The sequence below is a fragment of the Pezoporus flaviventris genome, unplaced genomic scaffold, assembly GCF_033815535.1.
Source record: "Pezoporus flaviventris isolate CSIRO_AGI_PZ_B2104156 unplaced genomic scaffold, CSIRO_AGI_Pfla_v1 ptg000041l, whole genome shotgun sequence".
NCBI classification, from domain to species: domain Eukaryota; kingdom Metazoa; phylum Chordata; class Aves; order Psittaciformes; family Psittacidae; genus Pezoporus; species Pezoporus flaviventris.
The window spans coordinates 3,432,236-3,456,081 of record NW_026892589.1 but is presented as its reverse complement, the minus strand read 5'-3'; the positions used below and the strand labels follow the sequence as shown (position 1 = coordinate 3,456,081).

Sequence of the window (23,846 nt, the reverse complement as noted above, 5' to 3'; positions counted from 1 at the left end):
TGCAAGTGTCCCCAGGAGCCTGAGTGCAGGCCCTGTGCTTGGAGCCAGGCCCGGAAAACCCCAGGGAGCAGCCGGAGGCTCCGGCTGCCCTTGGCAACGGTGTTGTGCTGCCGCCATCCCGGCTGCCCCGAGTCCTCCGTGCTGGGAAGGCACCAGCAGGGATGGCCTTGGACCTGGAGGAGCGTTTGAGCAGGGCTTTCCGGGACAAGCTGCGGCTGCTGTGAGTCAGATCCCTTGGGATGGGCAGAGGTGCTCCCCGACACGCTCCCGCATGGCTTTCACACCATTCCCCCTGCTCCAGGAGCAGAGCTCCTGCTGCCTCCCTGGGAAGGAGGGATCTGCAGAGCTGCTGCCCTGCTGTGGGCTATGGGGAGGCAGAGGGGGATGCCCCAGGGTCTAATCAGAGAGCCGAGGTTGTGCCAAGATGCCCATCCCCTTCCTTGGAATGCTGCTCCAAGTGGGGTGAGGCTGAAGCAGGGAGGGAGGGTGAGTGGTAACTGGGAAGGCAGGGATAAAACCACCACCAACTCCTGCGTGGAAAAGCAGGCCCGGCTCCTGGTGCCGAGCCCAGGCAGGCAGCAGTGGCCCCTGGGGGTCATGTTCGTGCCACGGAGGTGGGTTCCCCCCTCCTGGGCACGGTGAGCTCCACACAGCCCATGGCAGGACGGTGCCGGTGCCCGGCAGTGTCGCGCTGCGGCCTTCCATGCGCTTGCTGCTGAAGAGACGGGAGGTGGCGGAGGTGGAGCGGGAGCTGCAGAGGCAGCGGGAGGTAAGGGCAGACCCCGGCCCCTCCGTGTGTCCCCTGCCTGGGTGCTGCACCCCTGGCACAGCACGGGCTGTCCATAGGACGCTGCCATCCCTGATGTCCCCACAGGAGTTCCGGCAGAGGATGGAGCGCCTGGCACAGCGCCGGCAGCAGCTGGACCAGAGGGAACAGCGGCTCCGGGACGTTGTCCTCAAATTCACTTCCTTCCTCAAGGTGCTGTGCAGGGGTTGGGGCTGGGGTGGCCATGGGGGTCCTGCTGACCCCGTCCCCACACCACAGGCTTCAGCAGCGAGGCAGGAGCGGGTGCTGCAGCGTGCAGCAGAGGCGCAGGTACAGGCAGCGGAGCAGGATGCTAAGGCCGCTCGCCTGCACCAGCAGCTTGCAGGGCTGCAGCAGCGCAGGGACCGCCTAGCCCAGCGCCTCCGAAGCCTCCAGCGCTTCCACAGCTACCTGCAGGACGTGCTGGTCAGGATGGGGCAGGTGAGCACGTCCCAGGCTCATTGTGTGGGGCCAGCCCCATGTGGTGCAGCGGCCCCCCTACCCCTGCAGGCTCTGAGCCCCCTCTTGGTGCCCAGTTCCAGGATGTCCCATCCATGCTGGCCCATTTCGAGGCACTGCTGGCCCTGCGGGCAGCCCTGGCACAGGAGGCAGCAGCGGGGCAGGAGCGGCTGGCGCGGGGCTGGGCATGGCTCCGGGGGTACCGCGAGGAGACCCTCAGCGAGCTCCTGTGCATCGCCACTGAGCGGGCCCAGCTCCATGCGTGCCTGGAGGCTGCCCACCGTGAGGTGCTGCAGGGGGTAAGGAGGGACGTGGGGTGCATAAGGACCAGGAGAGGGGCAGCAGAAGGACCCCAAAACCTGACAAAGAGGGGGATGCCCAGTGTGGTGGTGGTGGGAAGCTGGCTTGCATCCACTGGGCTGAGCCAGCGTTCCCCATGCACCCATAAAGCAGCATCAGCTGTGCATGGGGGAAACAGCCAGGACCCCCGGGTGTCCCTGTCCCATCAGGGGAGGGGTTGCAGGGGACGTGGCTGGAAGGGGGGGGCAAGGGCTCTCTGCTGTTCTGTGCCCAGGAGTCCTGCTGGGCTCATGCCCAAAGCACAGCCACCGAGGAGACCCTGCTGCTGGCGCAGATCAAGCTGGCAGTGCTCAACCTCTTCCACCTCACCACTGCGCCGCTCAAGGTCTGCACAGACGTGGCCCTGGAGGACACCGAGGCGCAGCTGGACACGGTCAGTGCAGCCTCTCCCCCGGGCAGGGGCACACGGGGCTGTTCCTGTCCTCGGATGGCTGTGGCATCAGGCTCCCATCCACAGGTGCTGCTCTGCATGCAGGACCTGGCTGCCATCTGTGCTGAGCTGCAGCCCAGGCAGCTGGGGCCGTGTCCTGCAGCCACCAGTGTGCATCACAGGGGTGCCGGGGTGCCACCGAGCCACGAGTAACCCCTTGGGACCACCGCTGCCATGGCCAGCATGGAGCCACAGCACTGGGAATGGAGGTCACTGCCTGACACATCTGGGAACCCACAAGAGGCAGCGCGAGGGGCAGTGGCAAGGCACAGTGGGGTGGCACTGCACTGGGGCAGGGGATGGGACACCCCAAGGCAGAGCCTGACCCTCTGGGGTACCCTCCTGCAAGCGGGACCTGGGTACCACACAGTGGGGGAGCTGCTGCTCATGTTCAGGCATCTCCCATCAAAATATTCCCTATCCCTGGCAGTGTTCAAGGCCAGGTTGGACACAGGGGCTTGCAGCAAGCTGCTCTAGTGGAAGGGGTCCCTGCCCATGGCAGGGGTTGGAACTGGATGAGCTTTAAGGTCCCTTCAACCCAAACCAATCCATGATTATAACCCAGCCGTGCACCCGCAGCACTTGTTTGGTTTAGGACTGCGCCTGGTGGTGGCCCAAAGAGGAATCACCCCAGGCACAGTGCTTTTAGCAAGGACAAAGAGGAGCCCGAGTCCTCCAAACCGGCCGCGTGTTTAATGCCCCTTTCCCCCGTGCCCAGCCCAGGCGAGGGGGGAGCCGCCGGGGCTCAGCCCCCATCCCTACACCCTCTTCCTCATCTTGCCCTTCTTGGTGCCCTGCACCCTGCGCCCGAAGGCCATCTGCCGCAGCTCCTGCACGCGCTGCCGGTTGCGGGCCTTGAGGCGCTTCAGCGCCCCGCTCTGCAGGAACCGCTGCTTGGCCGCTCTCTTGCGCTGCTTCAGGATCTGCTGCTTGTTCTTCAGCTCCGAGCGCACCCGGGCCGGGGCCTGCGTGGGCCCTGCAGGGGGCACACGGCCAGGCTTGGGGTGAGGCAATGGGGAGGATGATGGGGGGGGGCTTCACCCCTTGCTCCAGGTACTCACCACGCCGGTGCTTCCCGCGGAACTGCCCCCGGCTGTGTCCCTCTTCCTCGTCCTCATCCCGCTCGTCAACCTTGTACTTCTGCTTCCACTTCTCATAGCTGGGCCGGTGCGTTAAGGGGATGTGTGGTGGCTCCCCATTGCCTGACCCACTGCGGTGTCTGACCAGCCTCCCCCCCTGCCGTGGGTATGGGATGGCTCCCCAGGAGCAGGGCACAGTCACAGGCAGGATACAGGTTGTTCTTGTAGGAGCTGCTGATGTAGCGCCCGCTCTCCGTCTTCACCTTCTTCTTGTCCTCCTGGCCCGTCTGCCCCACAAAACGCTTCTTCTTGCGGTCCCTGTGGGAGAGGGGAGAGCGGTGGAACCCCCCCCAGCCCTGATCCCACTCCCCCCCAGCCCACGGACAGTCCCCACTCACCACTTGAGCAGCTGCTTGCTCTTGTTGAGGTTGTGGTTTTCATCGCCCATGAGATCCAGCACGGCTCCGGCTGCCTGCTGCTCGAAGGGGCTGCCCTCGCCACCAACACTCAGCCTGCAAAGGGCAGGCGGTGAGAGCAGCCCCGCTGGGGCAGGGCAGCAGCAGGAGCCCCCCCTCAGACTCACCCCCTCTCGCTCTCAAAGTCCTTGGGCCTGTATGGGATGTAGAAGTCCTTGTCCTGCTGCGCCGACTGCTGCAGCTTCTTCCTGGGGCCGCCTTCTCCCCCTCGGCCCTGCTTTCGCTTCTGGCCCGAGATGCTGGAGAACACGTCCTGGAAGGGATCAAGGGAGGACCCTGCAAACCACTGCATCAGCCCCCAGCACAGCCTAGAGCTCCCGGTCCGTGTGTCCATGGCCAGCCCCCAGCCCTGCCCCATTACCTGGAGGTCTTCCTCCTTGTCGCCTTCTCTTTCTCCCTCCTCAGGGGCAGGGGGTGCCGGGCACAGCCCCTGCCCTTTGAGAGCTGCCGCCCGCTTCTCCTGCTGCCCGCGCTGGTACTTCTCAATGAGGGCACGGTCGTGGCGCCGCTTGGAGCGCATCACGGTGCTGGCCGGCGTCCGGGATGTGGCGTTGATCTCAAAGATGGTCTGATCCCAGAGCGGGAATGGGATGAGCGGCACGGACCTTCCCTCCCACCCAGTCAAGACAGAGAACGGGTCTCAACTCACCGCCTTGGACTTGTAGGTTTTAATGCTGTCCACAAACTTCAGCCTCTCCAGCTCCGTGTCTTCAAAGCGAGCGCCTGAGGAACACAGCGAGGGAGAGGGGCACAGATCAGCTCCCTGGTGATGGGAATGGGGGTCCCCTCCCTCGGTGTCCCCAAAGCAACTCACTGAAGAGTGGGTGGATGCCAAGCTGGGACACGTCCATGTCTTTTGTCCTCTTGATGGACTCGGGCGAGGGGCCGGGCCGGGACCTCAGGTACTGCTTGTGGGCATTGTCAGCCACACGGCGCAGGCTCCGCAGCTCGAGAGAGCCCTCGTGGTCCGTGAGCAGCAGGCACTCCTCATCGTCCACCAGGCTCTGGGGGACACGGCCCAGGACCCCACCAGCATCTGCAGTACCAGGAGACACCACATCAGCGTGTTGGCATGGCAGCAGCATAGGATTTAATAGAGCAAATGGCCATGGAGAGCTCAGTGGTGTTAAATCAGCATCCCCAACATGCCTGGGGGAACATACCCCTCCATGAAATGGATAAAACCAGTGTCCCAGTCTGGACCTTACCAGCAGGCATCTCCTGGGTACCAGCGAGGACAAGCGGGTGCCCCAGGAAGAGATGGAGGTCAAAGACATAGGGCATCTCATCAGGAGCCACCAGTGAGTAGGCAGTGCCGCTCCGGCCAGCTCGGGCCACACGACCTGGAAAGGGATGGAGGAGAGTGGGAAACCAGAGCCCAAGCCTGATGGAAGCCCAGCAGGGACTTACTGGTGCCATTGGGAGCACATGCATGTGACATTTACTAGGTGGGCATGGGTGGCAAGGGGATGTGGGTTGTTGGGAAGGGGGAAAAGGGGAGCTCATGGTGGTGCCATCGGAAAGGGAAGGCACCAGCCCTGCTCCCAGAGTCGAGGGGGGAGATCAGGGATGTTTCTGACACTGCTTTGTCCCCTGATGTCACCTCCTGCCCCAGAGATATCCCCATCGAGGCAGGATCAGCAGTGCCAGCCTAACAGGGACAAGGGGTAATGGGTTCAAACTGAAACAGGGGAAGTTTAGATTGGATATAAGGAGGAAATTCTTTCCTGTTAGGGTGGTGAGGCACTGGAATGGGTTGCCCAAGGAAGTTGTGAATGCTCCATCCCTGGCAGTGCTCAAGACCAGGTTGGACAGAGCCTTGGGTGCCATGGTTTAGTGTGAGGTGTCCCCGCCCATGGCAGTGGGGTTGGAACTGGATGATCTTAAGGTCCTTTCCAACCCAAACCATTCTGTGATTCTATGAAACAGGGGACAAGGGACTCGCACCCTCCTTGTCACCACGAGGGACCCCCGGGTTGCAATGCACCCTGCGCAGGGCACCGGCACCCACCGACACGATGCAGGAAGAGCTTGGCCTTGGCGGGGAAGCTGTAGTTGATGACATTGTCCAGCATGGGGATGTCGAGCCCTCGGGCGGCCACGTCGGTGACCAGCAGCACCGGGCACTTGCCGTGGGAGAACTTGGCGATGTTGATCTTGCGGGCGGTCTGGTCCAGCGAGCTGTAGATGTGTGTGCAGCGGATGCCCTGCGCCGTCAGCAGCTGCGGAGCGGGGAACAGGGATCAGATCCCACCAGGGAACGCACCCACAGGCAAGAGACAGGGCCCCAGGAGCCCAGGGTGCCCACCCAGACCCCACATCCCGCTCTCTCCAAGGGGTAAGTGGATGCAGCACCTCCATGGTATCACATCCTGGGATTTCTCCTGCAACCCAGCAAAACAGAGGCAGAGACTCCAGCAAGGATGTGCCCAGAGAAGTGGTGAATGCTCCATCCCTGGCAGTGCTCAAGGCCAGGCTGGACAGAGCCTTGGGTGACATGGGCTGGTGTGAGGTGTCCCTGCCCATGCCATGGATTGGAACTGGATGATCTTAAGGTCCTTTCCAACCCAAACCATTCTATGATTCTATGCCCACCAGTGCAGACCCCAAGTGAGCCTGGGAAGCGGTCCCAGCCCCACCCCCCTGCCCTTTAACAGGGGTACAGGCTGGGCACCCCCAAATGCCACTTACCTCCTTGAGATACTCTGTGTGGTGCTTGGTGGCCACAAAGACGACCGTCTGGTCCTGGGGCTTCACCACAGTGCGGAGCAGATGGAGCAGCACAGCCGGCTTGTCATCCCCGCGCACGTGGAAGAAAGCCAGCTGCAAAGGGGGGGGGCACAGCTCAGCCCCACTGCGTCCCCACACCACAGGGTGCTTGCAGGGGTTAGGGGCACAAAGCCCACCTCAAGCTCCCCCCGAACCCATCTCACCTTGAGCTGCTCGCTGAGCTTGGACTCCACATCGAGCCGGATCAGCATGGGCTCGGTGAGGCCTGCGGGACGCGGTGACACACAGGCCACGTGTCACACGTGGGATGCGCTACCAGGACCAGCCCCACCGCTCGGCTCGGGGACACCCGCCTGGCCCAGCGCTATCCCAGCTCCGTTTTGGCAGTCCCGGCCCCAGCCCAGCCATGGGATCACGCCGTGTCCCTGCCCCGTGCTCTCACCAGCCCGGGCGAACTCCACGAGCAGCTTGGGCAGCGTGGCGGAGAAGAGCACGGTCTGGTGGCAATCCGGGAGCCGGGCGATGATCTCCTGGAGCTGCTCGGCAAAGCCCATCTCAAAGAGCCTGCAGGGAGGGGACACGGGACATGGCAGCGCCTGTTCGGTCCCTCTGTGCCCAGCCCACCCCATGGGTGGGGACCCCCCCCCAGCCCCGGGGACCCCACTGCGGACCTGTCGGCCTCGTCGAACACCACGTACTCCACCGTGTGCAGCTTCAGTTTCATCTCCACCGCCACGTGCACCAGGCGCCCAGGAGTGGCAATGATTCTGCAGGGACAGAGCTGGTGATGGGAGCTGGTTGGGGGGGGGCTCAGTGTCCCCACTCCATTGTGGGTACAGGTCCCAAATCCAACCTAATACAGACTCCACTGTCCCCCCTGGGGAGCACAGGAAGATGCTCCAAGGGAACACCGGGATGCATCCATCAGGTGTACTGGCTGCAAGCACCACCAATGCCACTTCCCCACTGTGTCCCCTCCCCATGGCCCCACTCACATGTCAGGGTTCTCATGCAGGGCAGCGAACTGGTCCTCCATCCTGTGGGAGCGGGGAGAGGCTGGGACATACCGGGTGGTACAGGGCAGCTCAGCCCCTCGCCAGGCTCCGCGGAGGCTTTAGTGGGGTCATGGGGACAACTCACTTGTCTCCTCCCAGGATCAGGGCTGTCTTCAGGCCTGTGAACTTGCCCAGCTGCAGGGTGAGAAACAAACGTGTTGGGGGGGGGGGTAAAACCAAACCCCTTCCCCTCTTTGTCCCCATTCACCCCACTGACCCCGTTGTTGTCCCCATTGTTGACCCCATTCACCCCGTTGTTCCCATTCACCCCGTTTTTGACCCCATTCACCCCGTTGTTGTCCCCATTCACCCTGTTGTTGACCCCATTCCCCCCACTGTTGACCCCATTCACCCCATTGTTGTCCCCATTCACCCCATTGTTGTCCCTATTCACCCCGTTGTTGACCCCATTCACCCCATTGTTGTCCCCATTCACCCCATTGTTGTCCCCACTCACCCCGTTGTTGTCCCCATTCACCCTGTTGACCCCATTCACCCCCGTTGACCCCATTCACCCTGTTGTTGTCCCCATTCACCCTGTTGTTGACACCATTCACCCCGTTATTGTCCCCATTCACCCCCCTGTTGACCCCATTCACCCCCCTGTTCACCCCACTCACCCCGTTGTTGTCCCCATTCACCCCGTTGTTGACCCCATTCACCCCGTTGTTGACCCCATTCACCCCGTTGTTGTCCCCACTCACCCCATTGTTGTCCCCGCTCACCCCGTTGTTGTCCCCATTCACCCCGTTGTTGTCCCCATTCACCCCATTGTTGTCCCCATTCACCCCGTTGTTGTCCCCATTCACCCCATTGTTGTCCCCATTCACCCCATTGTTGTCCCCACTCACCCCGTTGTTGACCCCATTCACCCCGTTGTTGTCCCCACTCACCCCATTGTTGTCCCCACTCACCCCGTTGTTGACCCCATACCTCTTTGGTGAACTTGAGGGTCTGCAGGGCCAGCTCTCGGGTGGGTGACAGGATGAGGGCGCGCGCCCCGGCCTGGCTGGGCGCCTTGAGCCTCTCAAACATGGGGATGAGGAAGCACGCCGTCTTCCCGCTGCCCGTCCGCGCCATCGCCACCACGTCCCGGCCGCGCAGGATGGCGGGGATGCTCTGCGGCACACGGTACCGTCACCAGCACCGTCCCACCGGCACCGTCCCGTGGTGGGGACCCACCGCGCTCACCTTCCTCTGGATGGGGGTGGGCACCTTGTAGCCCTTCTTCATGATGCCCTTGAAGACGGGGTAGCTGAGGCCTGCGGGGATGGGGATGGGTGAAGGGGTGCAGGTGAGGGACGGTCCCCACTCGGGTACCGCTGCCCCAGGCCCCACACACACCCATTGACTGGAAGCCACCGGATTTCTTCTTCTTCTGGTTCTGGGCCCGCACCAGGGCCCGTGTGTCCGGTTCAGCATCGGCCTCTGCATCATCCTCCTCCTTGGTGCTGGGGAAGGCGGGCAGCGGGGACACAGGGACCTGGGGACAGTGGGGACACGGCTGCGGCCACAGTGGTGCCAGGGGCTGCAGCTCTGCATTGCCAGCATGGAGGGCATGGACAATGGTGCTGGGGACATTGATACTGGGACAGCAATACTGGGGATACTGGCACTGGGACAGCAGCATGGGAGGCATCAATATTGGGAATGGTTACTTACACTGGTAATGGGGATATCAGTACTGGGACACTGAGACTGGGACATCAGTATGGGGAACATCAGTACTGGGACACCAGTACAAGGGACACTGGTACTGGGACACTGGCACTGGGACACCAGTATGGGAGATATCAGTACTGGGACACTGATACTGGGAGAGCAAGGTAGGGGACATCAGTATTGAGAATGGTTACTTACACTGGTAATGGGGATATTGGTACTGAGACACCAGTATGGGGGTATATCAGTAGTGGGACACTGGCACTGGGACACCAGTATGGGGGACATCAGTACTGGGACATCTGTACTGGGACATTGGTACTGGGACACCAGTACATGGGACACTGGTACTGGGACACTGGCACTGGGACACCGATATGGAGGACACCAGTATGGGGGATATCAATACTGGGACATCGGTACTGGGACACCAGTATGGGGGATATCAGTACTGGGACACTGGCACTGGGACACCAGTATGGGGAATATCAGTACTGGGACATCAGTACTGGGACACCACTACAAGGGACACTGGTACTGGGACACCAGTATGGGGGATATCAGTACTGGGACATCGGTACTGGGACACCAGTATGGGGGATATCAGTACTGGGACATCGGTACTGGGACACCAGTATGGTGGATATCAGTACTGGGACATCAGTACTGGGACACCAGTATGGGGGATATCAGCACTGGGACATCAGCACTGGGACACCAGTACGGTGGATATTAGTACTGGGACACCAGTATGGGGGATATCAGCACTGGGCATAGGTACTGGAACACCAGTACGGGGGATATCAGTACTGGGACATCGGTACTGGGACACCAGTACAAGGGACACCGGTACTGGGACACCAGTACGGGGGACACCAGTACAAGGGACACCGGTACTGGGACACCAGTACAAGGGACACCAGTACAAGGGACACTGGTACTGAGACACCAGTATGGGGGATATCAGTACTGGGCCACCAGTACAAGGGACACCGGTACTGGGACACCAGTACGGGGGATATCAGCACTGGGACACCAGTATGGTGGATATCAGCACTGGGACACCAGTATGGTGGATATCAGCACTGGGACATCAGTACTGGGACACCAGTACGGGGGATATCAGTACTGGGACACTGGTACTGGGGACACCGGTACCAGACCCAGCAACACGCGGTGGACGCGGGACACGTGCACCGGACACACGTGGCGCGCTGCCGCCGGCGCAGAGGACGCGGGAACGCGCGCGCCGTGGCCTCCCCCCTCCTCCCGTTCCCCCCCCCCCAACCCGGTACCGGCGCGTCCCGGGTCTGGCGGCGGGGTCGCGCAGGGGCCATGTCGGTAACGGCGGCGGAAGCGGAACTCACCCCACGCATGGCCCCGTTCCGCTTCGCTCCGCCCCTTCCGGTTCCCGGAAGGGGCGGAGCGAAGCGGAACGGGGCCATGCGTGCAGCGGGCTCTGCCCCGGTGCCATGGGGGGGGTCGCCGCTGCTGCCGCCGTCCTCGGGCATCCTTCGTGGACGAGTCCTTGTTCGGGAACCCCGTGGCCTCTCGTCCCCCTCCGCCCGCATTCGCCCCGCCATGGGCTGATGCTGCCGGGTCCGGGTCCAGGTCCAGGCCGAGCGGCCAGCGGAGGTGAGTGGGGTCCCGGGGGTACGGTTGTACCCGTACCTCCGGTATTGCGGGTATTGGGTTGGAAGGGATCTTAAAGCTCATCCAGCTCCAAGTCCTTGATACCTTCCATTGGAGCAGCTTGCTCCAAGCCCCTGTGTCCAGCCTGGCCTTGAACACTGCCAGGGATGGGGCAGCCACAGCTTCTCTGGGCACCCTGTGCCAGCGCCTCAGCACCCTCACAGGGATGAGCTTCCTTATCTCCAACCTGAACTTCCCCTCTTTCAGTTTGAACCCATCGCCCCATGTCCTGTTGCTGCAGTCCCTGATGAGCTCTTGCCAGATTAACTGCGTGGCCTTGTGTGGGCTGATTTACAACCCTGAGAGGCTCCTGGAGCTGTTTCTTTCACAGCCATTTACCTGTTTCTAAGGCTTATCAACAGGAGGAACCTGCATTGGTTTGAGAGAAGGCACCTGGTCCTGGTGTTGCAGCTCCTGCGCTCTGTCTCCTCTATACACAGTAAAACCCTAGCTCAGGAATCCCTGTAGCCTTGCTTATGTCTAAGTCTCTATATTCAGTATTCAGGGGTGGGCGGGTGGCCCTCAGGAGGGTGCTGGGTGACCCTGATGCTCCCCCGTGTGCAGTGGCCGGTCCTGGTGCACGGTTCCTGTGTCCCGCAGGCTGAGAGGCCACGCTCCATCCTTCTGCGATGAGTCCCTGTTCGGCCCGGCCCGCGCCGCTCCTCGCATGACCAAGGAAGATGTAGCCAAGCTCCAGGCTCTGCTCTGGAGCCCCCCGCCTGCACCCCGCGCCCAGCCTGGCCTCTCCCGCTGCTGCAGGGGCTCCCCAGTAAGAGCTGCCCACGCGCCGGCCGCAGCGGGCTCGGAGGTGTCGCGACGGGACACATCCTGTGTGTGGAAGCGTCCCGAGAGCGAGCCTCGCTCCGCAGGCAGAGCACGACCCCAGTCTCTGGACTGCCCAAGCACCCCCTTGGATGGGCCCTGCCGGGCTTTGGACAACCCCAAGCCAGGAAGGTGTAAAAACGGGGGTCCCTTGACAGCCCCCGCGGCCCCTCGGGTGCTGGGTCGGTCACAGCGTGTGTCCGGACCTCCTTTGGCCAGGAGCAGCACGGCAGTGAGTACCTGCAAGGCCAGGCCTCCCTGGAAGTGAAGCCAGACGTCCCTCTGGATGCCTACCCAAGACCTCCTGATGGGCAAGTCCATGGGGACCCGGCGCCTTTCCATGGCTGGAAATGAAGGATGGGGCTGCTCTGTGCTGGGAGCCGTGCGTGCCCGCAGTGCCAAGCGGGCAGTGACCTCTCTTCGCGGGGCACGCTCCTGCAGCACCAGAGTGGGACAGCCTTGGTGGTGACAGCAGCTTCCATTGACTGCCCAGTGGTCATCAGAGGTGCGGTAATGGGTCAGGTTCCTTCTGACCCATTAGGAAGGGTCCAGCTGGGAAGTTGGAGCAGCAGGAGACAGGACTGCCTGCAGCATGGAGTCCAGGAGAAGGACCAGGCACAGGTACTGCTATAGCGGAGTGTGGTGGGGACGGGCAGGGACAGAGCTATGGTCTGAGGGTCCTGATGGCACCTCCGCTGACCAGCTCCATGAGAGGAGTCCTGCTGTGTCCTCCCTCATGTGTACAGCCACAGCATCGCTCGTGCTCGACAGGCCTGCAGGAGATCTCTAGTCCAACCTGCTCAAGCAGGTGACTGGGCTTGGGCTGCTCTCCTGTCAGTGAGGTGTGGAAGCCCTCAAGGACAGAGGGGCAGGCACAACCTCTGACCCTGCTTGATTGTCCTTGGGGTGAAAAGTTTCCCTTGATATCCAGGCAGAGCCTTTCTTGATCCGGTTTGTGTCTGTTCTCATTCTGCTCTGCACAGAACTTGCCTCAGTCCTCATGGTCACCTCCTCTTCCCAGGTACAGGCTGCTCTGAAGCCCCCTAAAACCATCCCTGCTCCAGGCTGAATGAGCCCCAATCCCTCAGCCCCTGTGCACAGGACGTGCTCCAGCCCTGGCCATCCGGGTGGCTCTCTGCTGGCCTTTCATCAGTGCTTTAATGGTCCCCTCTGGCAAGGAAGGAGAAGGTGAGGACTGGCATCACCCTGTGTCCTGCTGCTGGTGGGATGCCCCTGGACTGGTTGGGGTTTGTGATGGAGAAGGATCTGCCACAGGCATTTCAGCAGCTTCTGGTGATGAGGACGTGCTGAGTGAACGTGATCCTGCGGTTTGTACTGAGGGTCATGGGGTGCTGTCACAGCAACACCAAGCTCATCACTGAATAAATAGTCCAAGGCAAATCTGCTGGGCCTCATGTTTGGACCGTGGGCTGCTGCTGTGTGATCTGCACATGGGTAGCGTGTCCAAAGGCTGGCTGAGCAGAGCAGCTCCTCCATGTCCATTCCTGAGGTGGGAAAGTGCAGCTCAGTCTGAGGGAATACAGGTAGGGAGGCACATAAAGGACACGGACTGGGCGACCTGGGGTCTGCTCCCCTGGGCAGGGAGGCTGCAGGGAAGTCACTGGGAGCTTGGTAACTCCCACACAAAGGGAACCGTTCCCTCAAATTCAATCAAGGACAAGCCCAGCCAGGGTAAGGGCATCACTCTGCCCCCAGGAATGCCTTTATTGCCACCTCGAGCAGCAGCAGGACTGGGGTTAGACCCACCTCAGCACACCAAGGGCACTGGAGCTTAGGCAGCCAGCCAGGGGCCTGTGATTCTGGTCCAGTTTGTTGGCAAGAAAGGTTATTCTTGCTCTTGAAAGGCAGGAGAGCTCAATCTCAAACAGTAAGTTGTGTTGTCATGCTCTGGTGTCCTCCCGGCCAGCCCTGGCAGGCTCTGCCTTAGTGCAAGTGCTGTCCAGCTGGGTAAAGACTGCAGCGACACAGAGGCAGTTGGAGCATCAGGGAATGCTGATGGGGCTGAGGCTGTTCAGCTTCGTGTGGATGCCAGCACGGTGCCAAACAAGCCTGCAGGTGTCTCAAGTGGGCTGGGAGAGAAACTGAAGTGTGATTTGGACACTAGATGGAGACAAGAGGGTTAAGGATTGACACAAGAGCCAGAGCCCTGGTCCCTAGCAGCGGGTGGATGAGTGGGATCCACTGAAGGGAGTCAGCAGCAATCTGGGCTAACCGCCCCAAAATGTAAGCCGTGGGTAACTTCCTCACTCTTTACACCACACGGACCGTATTGCTTACAGTATAAATGGGGTGAATGGATTTTGTCCTGTGGTTCTCACTCACATTTGACTCTTTAGTGCTGCCCTGTCCTCTTGTTCTACCAGAGCTGTGCATCCATCACATGAGCCAAAGCTGCTCTGTTACTGCTGTGGGCTGCCCTGCCTGCAGGAGGCTGATGCTTGTGTGCAGCCAACACCAAATGTGCATGAAATGAGGCTGGGGCTGGAACTAGGTGATCTGAAGGTGCTTTCCAGCCCTATCTATTCTGTGATTCAGATTCAGCCTGCCCAGTGTCACTGATGCTCAGTTACAGATGGGGTCCTGCCTGCTGCTGCTCTTAGTTCTCATTCCCCATCTGCTCAGCACCCTCTCCGCCATCGACTCAACCCTTGCCTTATGTCTCCCAGCAAAGCACCAGTCGCTCTGAGGACCACTTAGCTTCCCAATCCAGCTGTGCCCAGCCCTGGTGCTGCAGACAGCTGTAACGGATGGCTTTATGTGTGGTCAGTGTTACCTGTGCTCTCTCAACCTGCACCAGCTCCCGTGTCTCTCAGCACTCACCTCACCTCCTCCGCAGCGGCCTAACTGCTCTGTGTCCTGGGGACCACGCAGCCTCTCCGTGCTGGAAAGGTGATGCTGTGAGGAAACTGCTTGCTCCGTGGCTGCAGTTGTGGTGGTGGAGGGGTGCTTTCCGCTGAAATCAGCACTGTAACGGCATGTGCAGCCTGCAGGAGCCAGGTAATTGCCCTTAGAGCGGGCAGCGGCCTGACATGAGAGCATGGCGGCCGCCGCCGCCTCCTCCTCCTCCTCCTCTGTGGGCCCGGCTTCGCGCCGCACCGTTGCTAGGCGACCGCTCCTCGGGGTCCTCAGCAGAGCCAATGGCAGCCAGCGCCCCTGTCCCCCGAGAGCCCGCCCCTTCCTCCCACCGCAGCACCCAATCAGCATCCCCGTCTGGCCGGAGTGACAGCTCCGCGAGCCAATGGTGAGGCCAAACGCACATGCGGGTGGGGGGAGGCGGGAATAATTCAGCGCCTCTCGGCGGGGCCGAGGGCTGGCGGTGGGCGGGGCGAAGCGTGCGCGGGGCGTGGATTGGCTGGAGGGAGAGGCCCGCGCTGCCCGTGGCCAATGAGAGGCGGCGGGGCGCTGAGGAGAGGTGTCGCAGCGGGCGCCGGTTCAGCGGGGCCGTGCCTGAGGTCCGGCGGCGGGAGGCGCTGCCCGGGGGGGGGCAAGGAGGGGATGGAGCCGGTTTGAGCGGGCCGGGGGCGGCGGGGCCTCGGGGAGGGCCTCGGAGGGGAGCGGGGCGGGGCCCGGCCCCCCCAGCGCGGTGCCAGCCCCGTCTCGGTGTCCCTGTCTCCCGCAGGCCGCGGTCCCGGGAGTTGTCCGCCGCGAAGCCGCACGTCCGGTGCCCCGGGGGGCTCGGCCTGTCGCTGAAGGGATGCGGCCTCCGCCGTGACGGAGATGGGGGAGTGACGGCAGCGCGGCGGTACCGGCTGTGGAGCGTCCCGTGACGCTGCCCAGGCCCTGCTTGAGTTTTCTCTTCCTCCAGCTCTTAAAGAGCCCCGAGACCTTGTGCCGGTGGCATCACCCAGTAGGAAAGCCCCCGAGAACTTCATGTGTGCGGCCTCAACCCGGCCTCTTTCCCCTCCGCACCTGGAGCTGAGGCGCTTTGGCATGGCAGGGGACAGAGCCGTGTGCGATGGTGACACTTAGCATCATGCTGGCTCTGGATGCGGCACTCCTGTTCGCTTCCTGCGCCGAGTGCTCAGGAGTTTGTCAAGAAGCACTTTCTTTTGCTTCCGTGCTGCGGTGCGAGCTGTGCGCTGACAGGAGCGGCCTGGACCTGGCTTTCTGCGTTTAGCTTTGGCGTAAATCCTGCCGGTGGGTCTGGTATCCTGTGCTGCGTTTTGAAAGCAAATCGCTAGATCCTGTTTGAGCTGTGGTCTCGAGAAATGGGTCCGCATACCTTTGTGTTCTTACGTATAGAAGACACCCCAGGTGGAGGAATCCCTGGGGAGAGTTTTTGACATCAATGTTACAAGTGGAACTGAAACAGGCATCGTTTAAAGTGCTTGGAGCAGGAGCCTCTGAAGGGAGAGGATGGCTGTAAGCATGGATGATGACGTTCCCCTTATCCTCACCCTGGATGACAGTGGAAGCAGCGCCTCAGCCCCCCTCGATGATGCGGACCGGGAGGAGCTGCCTAATGAAAGTAAGATCACTTTGTCGTTGTTTCCTGCCTGCTGTGCTGGCCTCGCTGCTTTCCCTCTTTGTAGTGGCTGCTCTTTGTAGTGCTTGCCAGGCCCTGAACCTCTGGGAGCTGTCACTCGGCAGCCCGGCCGCCTGCCTGGGAAAACCAGATCAGGAAGTTGCTTATTGTGTTGCTTGTTTACTCCCAGCACCGAGAGGAAGGACACTGGGTAGACAGGTCCTTCACTGCTGTTTCTAACACACATTTTTGTGGTTTCCGTGTAATAACCTGGGAGCTCATTGTCCTTAAGCTCAAATCTCCTTTCCTGCGCACTGGCATCTCCTTTCCTCAGCACTGGCCACTGTGCTGTACCTGTGGCCTGAGCTGGCAGATACAGCGGCTCTGATGATGTTCTGGAGGATTTTCCTATTCCTTTGCAACTCTTGTTTTGCCTGTTTCTAGTTTACGTTTTGATTTTTGCAGTTAGGTAAGTGATACATGGTGCTAAATCACTTTAACATCTTCAGTGTGTTCTTATCAAAGAAGCTGGAGTACTTTTAGACAATACACTTGTGTTAGTCCCAAAGTATTCAGTGGGACAGCGCCAGGCTGTGCATGTCAGGAGGGGAGGAAGCACAAGCCCATCTCTTGGAAGCATTGCTTTCTCCTCAGCATATCTCTGTCAAAGCCATGGCTCTGCACTGGGAGAGATGGGAGCAGCAGATGTGGTCGTGCACGTTCAGTGAGTCTCTGGTTTATGTTATACCTCACTGAATGTATTTGAGCAGTTTGGCTCAGCACAGCCTCTGACTTCCAATCTACATTGCAGGTGTATTGGCAGGTCTTGTGAGCCTATTCAAGCCCTTGCTGCCACGAGATTAACATTTGTAACAAATAAATAATTTCCTGGCTTGGCATCCCTTTTCCCTCCATTATACCTCTAATCCACACTGCCTCTGTGATCCTGTGCTGTGATTTCTCTATCACAACTGTGTGGCTTCTCTCAGTTTCCTCCTGCAACTTCCTGAGCCAGGGGCTGGTTGCTGACATTCAAGATTCCTTCTCCCTCCTCCTCTCCCACCTCTGCAATACCCATCCCTGGCTAAACTGCCCAGTTGACTTTCTCTCAGCTCTGCTGCATCTTTGCTCCATTACATCTCTTTGTCTTTTAAAGTTTAGCTCTCTAATTTAAAGTTAAATAGAAGAGAGAATGCTTCCTCACCCCACTGGTGTATTTATAGGCTTTCTTGTGAGTAATTTTAATCCCTCTTCACTCATCTTTTTCTTCCACCCACCTCCCATCTCTTTAACCCAGTGATAAACCTCACACAACTTCTTTAAAGCCACCATGTTAAAGCACAAGTGTGAGGATGAGCATATTAATAAATAAAACTGTTCCAGTCTGCTTCACTTGAAATACAGGGAAACTGTTTAGGGACCAATTTTGTGCTGCTTGAAAGATTGCTGTGTGGTTTTTGAGAACTCATTTCCTGGGATTCTTTGCATAAAGGGTCTTTTGGCATTGAAGAAGTTTTGCTGTTTTAATCACTGTTCGAGTTGAAATTGCTGAGAAATTACAAAGCTTATTCTATGCAAGGGATACTGGGTGATACAGAGCCCTGTGAAGTCAGGGAGTACTGGGAGAAGGGAATGAAAGATTAGAAGGGGAAAGCTGGAGAAACAACGTGAAAGGCACATTTATTTATCTCTGAGAAGCGGGAAGCTTGAATTAGTGAGTGAACAGGCTGATGCCATTGCTCGCAAAGTAAGCTTGTTTAGGAAGCAGAATGTGTGGTCCAGCTTTCCTCTTTGCCTGCAAAGGAAATCCACTGTGAAATGCACAATGTCCCATGGAGGCTGGGAGCAATTCAAATGTTTCCCTTCTGTTCTGCCTCCACTCCTCTGCTGAGGACTGAAATGGCATTAACAGAGCTGTGTGATTTCACGTTTTTGTTCAGCTTGTCTTTTTCAGGGATGTGAGAAGCCCTTTCAGGAGAGGGAGTGCTGGCAGGGTGATGGTGAAGGCATGGGACAGGGCAGCTCAGAAGGCAGTTTCCTTCTGGTTCTGTGTTCCTTATGCCTAAACTCTCATGGTTCAGCCAGCATTTGGAGGAATAGCTCACTTGTTACTGTGCCCAGCCATCAGCTCTTGGAGATGTGGTGGCAGGTGAAACACAAAGCTGTTATTGAAGTCTCTTCCCAGATACTAGCTGGAACTGTTTGCAGTGAAGGACCCACCAGCCTCTTCCCAGGTGACATGGAGGGAAAGACAAAGTGAAGTGGGTGTAAAGGTGTGAAGTTGTATTGAATCATACACCCAGAGCTGATAAGAACCAAGCTGTTTTGTGTTGCTGTTTCAATGAACCTCTCTAAATATTGATCCATATTCCATCCTGAGCACTGTGTATCTGTGTGATTTCAATGTCTCAGCTCTCATGGCTTTTAAGGAACTTCTTTTGCTTTAGAAGTCAAACAAACAACTTGAGCCATAATGTGGCTTTGTTACAATTGCGTCCTTGGATAAATGAATTTATAGTTTTGGACTCTTGATGTTGTTTGTCAATGCAGACAAGCTGCAATAAGTAATAACAGGGCTTTTTGAAAACAAGTCTGTTATTGATGCCAAAGAAAGGACTGAAGTGCAAGAGTGAACCTTGCAGAAGAGTCCTCTTCTGGGTAAGTGAGTGTCTTGGGTTAGAATAAACGAAAGCTAAAGGAGAAAACTGGGTGGAAAATGATATTCTTAAATAAAATGTCCAGCTGCAAAAATTAATCTCCCTAATCACACTTAGCAGCAGAAAATCCTTGCATGGAGAGGAATAGTAAAGCTCTGCCTTGGTTTTTGCTGGAGACACCTTTTCCAGGGGGCTCCTGTTTACAGCCACAGCAGAAGGTCAGACTCCTGTAAAGGTGATGGGAATTCAGACCACATCCAGAAAACCGTGGTCCTTGTGGTGCTGATGGTTTTCTGACTACAACACATAGGACTGTGGTGCTGGGTAGTTTTCCTTTCAAGCTCCAGCAGCTGAAGGAGGCAGAGGGAAGTGCTTTCATCACTTGAATCCATGCTAATGATGCTGCCCTTCCCTAATCCATTTTACCTGAAAATCTCCAAGTGCTGCACACGCTCTAATTAAGCTTTCCAGCACCTCTCTGAGTGAATGACTACCAGGAACTGCATTTCTGTAGAAGGCAGACCCAAGGGATGCAATCCTTACGCGACTTCTCCCAAAATGATGTGCTGAAACCAGTGAGAAGCAGCCAGGGTTTAGTGACTCCCATCCCTCACCCACACTCCTGGGAAGCATTCAGATGGGGTTCTCAACAGATCTCCAATGTTTTCCCTAGACAAAGGCAGCATGGATAGCCTTGAAACTCTAGGGCAGTGTCTCTCCTTGAGCTGATGGCAACTAGAAGCAATAAATGAGTGCACATTGATTTAGCCTGTATTAGATCAGATGCAAGATCCTCCTTTGCCTCCCGCATGGAAATTGCTGTAGCCTCAAGTGGAGTTTCAGTGTGTTCAGAGCAGAAAGTACAGCTCGAAGTGTCATACAGGGAACAATATAATATTGTCTGTTTCTCCCACACAATGGATTATGGCAAGTGGAAGAAGTCATCTTTAAACTCTGGGTTTTTACAAGAAAGCAGCTGCATCTGCTGTTGAGGTAAAAATGAATTATTGGACATGGGGAGGGGAGGGAGCAACTGCAACAGCCAGGTGAGATGCTTTCTAGAAGGGTTGTTGGAACATGGGAAGTTAAAACTTGGAAGGCTGAAGTTTCAGCTGAGCCTTTGTGATCTCAGGGTCTGCTGCCCAAGGAGTGAATTGTCAGGAGGACTAGAGCCAGCCTGGCCTTTTGGGTAGAAGAAGTGTTGCTAGTGTGCATTGCTGAGGAAGAGCAAGAGGCCCAGAGTCCTTGGTGAGGAATGTGGCTGTGGGTAAGGAAAGCAGTGACTGCCCTAGAGGCTGTGGGTTTTGTCTGTGGAGCAGTGTGTGGTATGTGCTGTGCTGTTGGAGCTGCTGAAGGAGGCCTCCCCCTTGCCTTGCTTCTGCACCTCGGCCCCATGCTGTGATGGGATGTGTGAAGAGGCTTTCAGCAAAGCTGTTCTTTGTGGAGCTGCCTGATGGAAAATCGTGTTTCTGGACACAGAGTCTAATTACAGCATTAATGGATGCTCTGTACAACAGACAATTCATCTCCCAATCCACAGGTAGACATTTGTTCTTGGATTGAGGGCAGTTAATGTTGTTCTTTTGAGACATGGGTATTTTGACATGTGCAGTGACCAATGCAACCTGAAGTGTTATAATTCTCTTCTGTGTTGGATCAGGGTCCAGAACATGTTTGTATCAGCAGTGAGGGAAAGTGAGCCTGTCCTGGTAACTCGCAGCTCATCTGGGCAGTGAGTCCCTGCTCCACAAACATCTCTGCCTCATTCCTCCCACTGCTTCCTGTAGTGCCATCCGAGGATGAAAGAGCTCTCCAGGTGTAAAATAAGTGTGTTTTCTGATGGACTGAGGGAACAGAGCATAAATACCTGACCTTTGGGGAGATGCTGCGACCACACAAACTCAGTAGCTGTGCTTGCGCAACCGCTTTAGTTGCTGTGAAAGCATCCTGGCTTTGCTACCTGTGAAGGAAAACAGGCATTTAAAATGTCAGCCATCTAATAGATTTAATGAATCCTTCAGGATCTTGTGGGAAAGTGAGGATTTCAAAGCTTATGTGGATTTGGGCTCTGGTTGTGAAATGCTGCAGCTAATTGGTGTGAGGAAATAGGGATGAGGGAACATGTAAAGGCTTGCAATGGAGCTGGCAGATCCTGGGATCTCTCACTGGCGGGCTCTCCAGCAGCCTCTTTGGTTATCTGGCTTTCTTGGATGCTGGGCAGGATATTTTCCCACCTCATGGCTCCTAGGCTGATTTGCCTTTCATGAGTTCCAGTAGCAGTGCTTCCATTGCAGCCTGTAGGGGTGAAGCATGGCCAGAGCACAGGACAGGGATCTCAGTTTTGGAAGCAGTCTAGTTCTGCTGTTGAAGCTGCTCCTCCTCATACCTAGGTACGTCAGTTAACGTCACTGTGGTCAGCATGTCTCATCTGTAAAGCATGGATGACGCCTCCCTGGAAGTGGGCAGGAAGCCTGGAAGTGGGCAGGAAGCCTTCACGACCTGGTTCTGACAAGGTGCAGCTTCGCATTGCTGTGCATGATTTGCTTTTCTTAATATATACCTGCTTAAAATGTATACAGAGGGAGGAATTTTCTACTGGAGCACAAGTGGTAGCTCCGTGTTGGGTTGCTGTTTATGCTTCTGAAAGTCTCATTTCTCTCACCTAACAGCCTTGTTGCATTTCCCGTCTTCTGCCAGTGCTTTTCTAATCCTTTCCTGGCCTCGGTGACTTGTAATGAATGTTTTAAGCAATCAAAGCGAAGCAGAACTGCCTCTGAGATGAGTGAGGGGTGAAGAAGTTGGAAAGGGACATGAACACCCAAAACATAAGGAGATTATTGTTTTCTCCTTCAGTAGAATTTGTTTCCCTGGGTGATGAGCACTGGGAACTCAGAGGGAGGAGGTGAACGCTGCTTTTTAGATGTTGGGTGTCTTTCAAACAATGTTAGAAATAGTGGAAAATGTGTTTCTGCTTTTAAGTTCCAAATGCATCACCCTCTGCAATGTCATTTATCCTGAGAATTCAGGGTTTTTTAAGGCAGGACCAACCACCTCAGCTATGCTTTAAGTACTTGTACAGAATGGGTAGAGCTGGTACCTTTGATGCAAGAGAAACAACACGGTGTTGTCGCGACCTCACAAAAGTATTTGTGTTGAGACCTTCTCAACAGGACTTTGTGGTACCTGGAGAAGGAGCAAAGTACCAGGAGGGATTGGGGGCTGCAGTCATCATGTGTGTGTTTTTTCCAAGCCTGCCTTGTTTTCTTCGCCCTGCAGGAGATGGGTTGGCACAATGCACACATTGTGTGTTTCACAGTAGGAAGCTTTGTCCAACAGAATCCCAGCACTGTTGACTCTTTGGTGCAGTAAAAAATAAGAAGTCCAAGTGATTTGGTCTTGAATGCCCCATGCTGTTCAAATGTGAGCGAGTAAAAGAGGATACAAGGTAAAGATGACTTTGGTTAGTGTTCCTGCAGTCAAATGGTTCTTTCTCCTTTGTCATCTCCCGGAGCCCTAGCAATGGATATCATCCTTCAAACACGCTCACTGTAAATTAGGGAGGATGCTGTGGAGTGGGGCAAGGAGTCTGGAAGCTGCTTCTCCTTTTGTGAACACAGGGGTAATGACCTTGATGCTTTGAGGTGAGAGCCCCTTCCTTTTGTGTGCCTCTTCTCTACGACACAGCTCACATCTTTTTGGTGTGAGAGCAGAACAGGCAAAGCCAAGTGGTTTCTCCCCAAGGTGATGGCTTTAGTTGGAAGATGCTGGGGTAAGGGCATGTGCTGTGGCATCGGAGGGCTCCGCTTTTGGAACAGGCAGTCCTGGAGCTATAAAAGGTGTTAAAGAGCTTGAAAGTGTTCAAGCTGCAGTTTAAAATCCACAACTTTCCGGCTCTAACCGGTCACTCCTCAGCCACTGCAGCTGACTTGGGAACATTTGGCTCGGGAAGCGGAACAACAGTTGGAAACAAACAGTGATGAGTTTTTTCATGGCTTCCCAGGGACCGCATCAGTTTGTTCATTTTGGTGATTCCTGTGGATTTTTAAGGCACTGTAGATGCAAGATGTTCAGTTTAGCCAAGCTTGCTTAGTGGCAGATTAAAATGAGCAAAGGCTGAGCACGCTGAGTTCACTCATCATAACCAATATGATGCTTCTCAGAACTTCCTTTGCCCTTGGTATCTTCAGCGAGGAATCCTGCCTGCTGCCGTCAGCCCCCCTGCGTTGAAATCCCATTTTACCCATTTGAATGCTGTAAGAAGTGCTGTATAAACCAAACAGGAGCATCTGTGAAGTGGTTAGAGTTGTTGTTGATTGCCTTTTCCTTATTGCCTTCGGGGGGATTTAAGCTTGAATTTGCTGGAAGTAGAATTTATGAGCCAGAACGCTCCATTTCTGATCCTTAAGCTGGGAAAAGTGCGGTGAATTTGATAGGTCTTTCTCTTGCCTCCAACGTCTTTGGCTTTTGATCTGGACCTTGCAGGGCTCTCCCTGTGTCTTTAGCATAATTGCTTTTTGCATGTGGAGAAGATGCCTGGTTTTTACATGGCTGCTTTCTTTACAGGGAGCTTTAGGAGTTCATCCATCTGCTGCCAGTGAGCAGTTCAGCCGGAAGCTCACGCACCGCCACTGCTGGTGTTTGCATCTGGGAGAGGGGGAGGCAGGAAAGGTGTGTTCATATTGATCCACCACAGCACTGTGCAGCTGACAAAGGATCCTGAGGATGACAAGAGGAGCCTAGTGTGATTCGGATCATAGTGGGGTGGGTTGGAGCTTGTATCCAGAGCTGCTTTTATAATAGAATCATAGAATCCCAGCCTGGTTTGGGTTGGAAAGAACCTTAAAGCTCATCCAGTTCCAGCCCCTAGCTACAGGCAGGGACACCTTCCACTAGAGCAGCTTGCTCCAAGCCCCTGTGTCCAACCTGGCCTTGAACACTGCCAGGGATGGGGCAGCCACAGCTTCTCTGGGTACCCTGTGCCAGCGCCTCAGCACCCTCACAGGGAAGAGCTTCTGCCTAAGAGCTCATCTCAGTCTCCCCTCTGGCAGGTTAAAGCCATTCCCCTTGGCCTGTCCCTACATCCCTTGTCCCAAGCCCCTCTCCAGGTTTCCTGCAGCCCCTTTAGGCACTGGA

General features: G+C 56.9%; 4 protein-coding genes across 5 annotated transcripts in view; 3 read left to right on the top strand and 1 right to left on the bottom strand.

Moving 5' to 3' along the window:
• Nucleotides 1-61: 61 nt before the first annotated feature.
• Nucleotides 62-2,264, top strand: CFAP73 (cilia and flagella associated protein 73). The gene is made up of 7 exons (XM_061465818.1): nucleotides 62-220; nucleotides 685-769; nucleotides 875-979; nucleotides 1,046-1,246; nucleotides 1,342-1,563; nucleotides 1,839-1,997; nucleotides 2,082-2,264. Exons 1-7 carry the CDS (start codon nucleotides 162-164, stop codon nucleotides 2,205-2,207), a joined length of 957 nt encoding a protein of 318 aa, XP_061321802.1. The 5' UTR covers nucleotides 62-161; the 3' UTR covers nucleotides 2,208-2,264.
• Nucleotides 2,265-2,758: 494 nt separating this feature from the next.
• DDX54 (DEAD-box helicase 54) lies at nucleotides 2,759-10,412 on the bottom strand. The gene is given in 21 exon segments (XM_061465812.1): nucleotides 2,759-3,039; nucleotides 3,042-3,092; nucleotides 3,095-3,213; nucleotides 3,347-3,451; nucleotides 3,532-3,645; nucleotides 3,717-3,862; nucleotides 3,971-4,177; nucleotides 4,259-4,332; nucleotides 4,424-4,645; nucleotides 4,818-4,952; nucleotides 5,621-5,831; nucleotides 6,301-6,432; nucleotides 6,543-6,604; nucleotides 6,782-6,903; nucleotides 7,011-7,106; nucleotides 7,335-7,376; nucleotides 7,480-7,529; nucleotides 8,328-8,513; nucleotides 8,586-8,656; nucleotides 8,739-8,877; nucleotides 10,352-10,412. Coding segments are annotated over 21 exon segments (2,553 nt in total). The 5' UTR covers nucleotides 10,394-10,412; the 3' UTR covers nucleotides 2,759-2,812.
• Nucleotides 10,413-10,499: 87 nt separating this feature from the next.
• On the top strand, nucleotides 10,500-13,182 carry RITA1 (RBPJ interacting and tubulin associated 1). The gene is given in 4 exon segments (XM_061465819.1): nucleotides 10,500-10,532; nucleotides 10,534-10,691; nucleotides 11,349-12,191; nucleotides 12,592-13,182. Coding segments are annotated over 3 exon segments (681 nt in total). The 3' UTR covers nucleotides 11,839-12,191; nucleotides 12,592-13,182.
• Nucleotides 13,183-15,233: 2,051 nt separating this feature from the next.
• Nucleotides 15,234-23,846, top strand: part of TPCN1 (two pore segment channel 1) — a 46,166-nt gene continuing 37,553 nt past the window's right edge. For both annotated transcript variants that reach the window (XM_061465814.1, XM_061465817.1), the window contains exon 1: nucleotides 15,234-16,059. In XM_061465814.1, the coding sequence (XP_061321798.1) occupies nucleotides 15,948-16,059 (112 nt within the window). In that variant the 5' untranslated portion in view covers nucleotides 15,234-15,947. The remainder of the gene's footprint in view (nucleotides 16,060-23,846) is intronic.

Coding starts and splice junctions, on each gene's coding strand:
- CFAP73 (XM_061465818.1), top strand. CDS start 162: ATGGCCTTGGACCTGGAGGAGCGTTTGAGCAGGGCTTTCCGGGACAAG. Junction 980..1,045: donor AATTCACTTCCTTCCTCAAG/GTGCTGTGCAGG, acceptor CCCACACCACAG/GCTTCAGCAGCGAGGCAGGA. Junction 1,564..1,838: donor ACCGTGAGGTGCTGCAGGGG/GTAAGGAGGGAC, acceptor TTCTGTGCCCAG/GAGTCCTGCTGGGCTCATGC.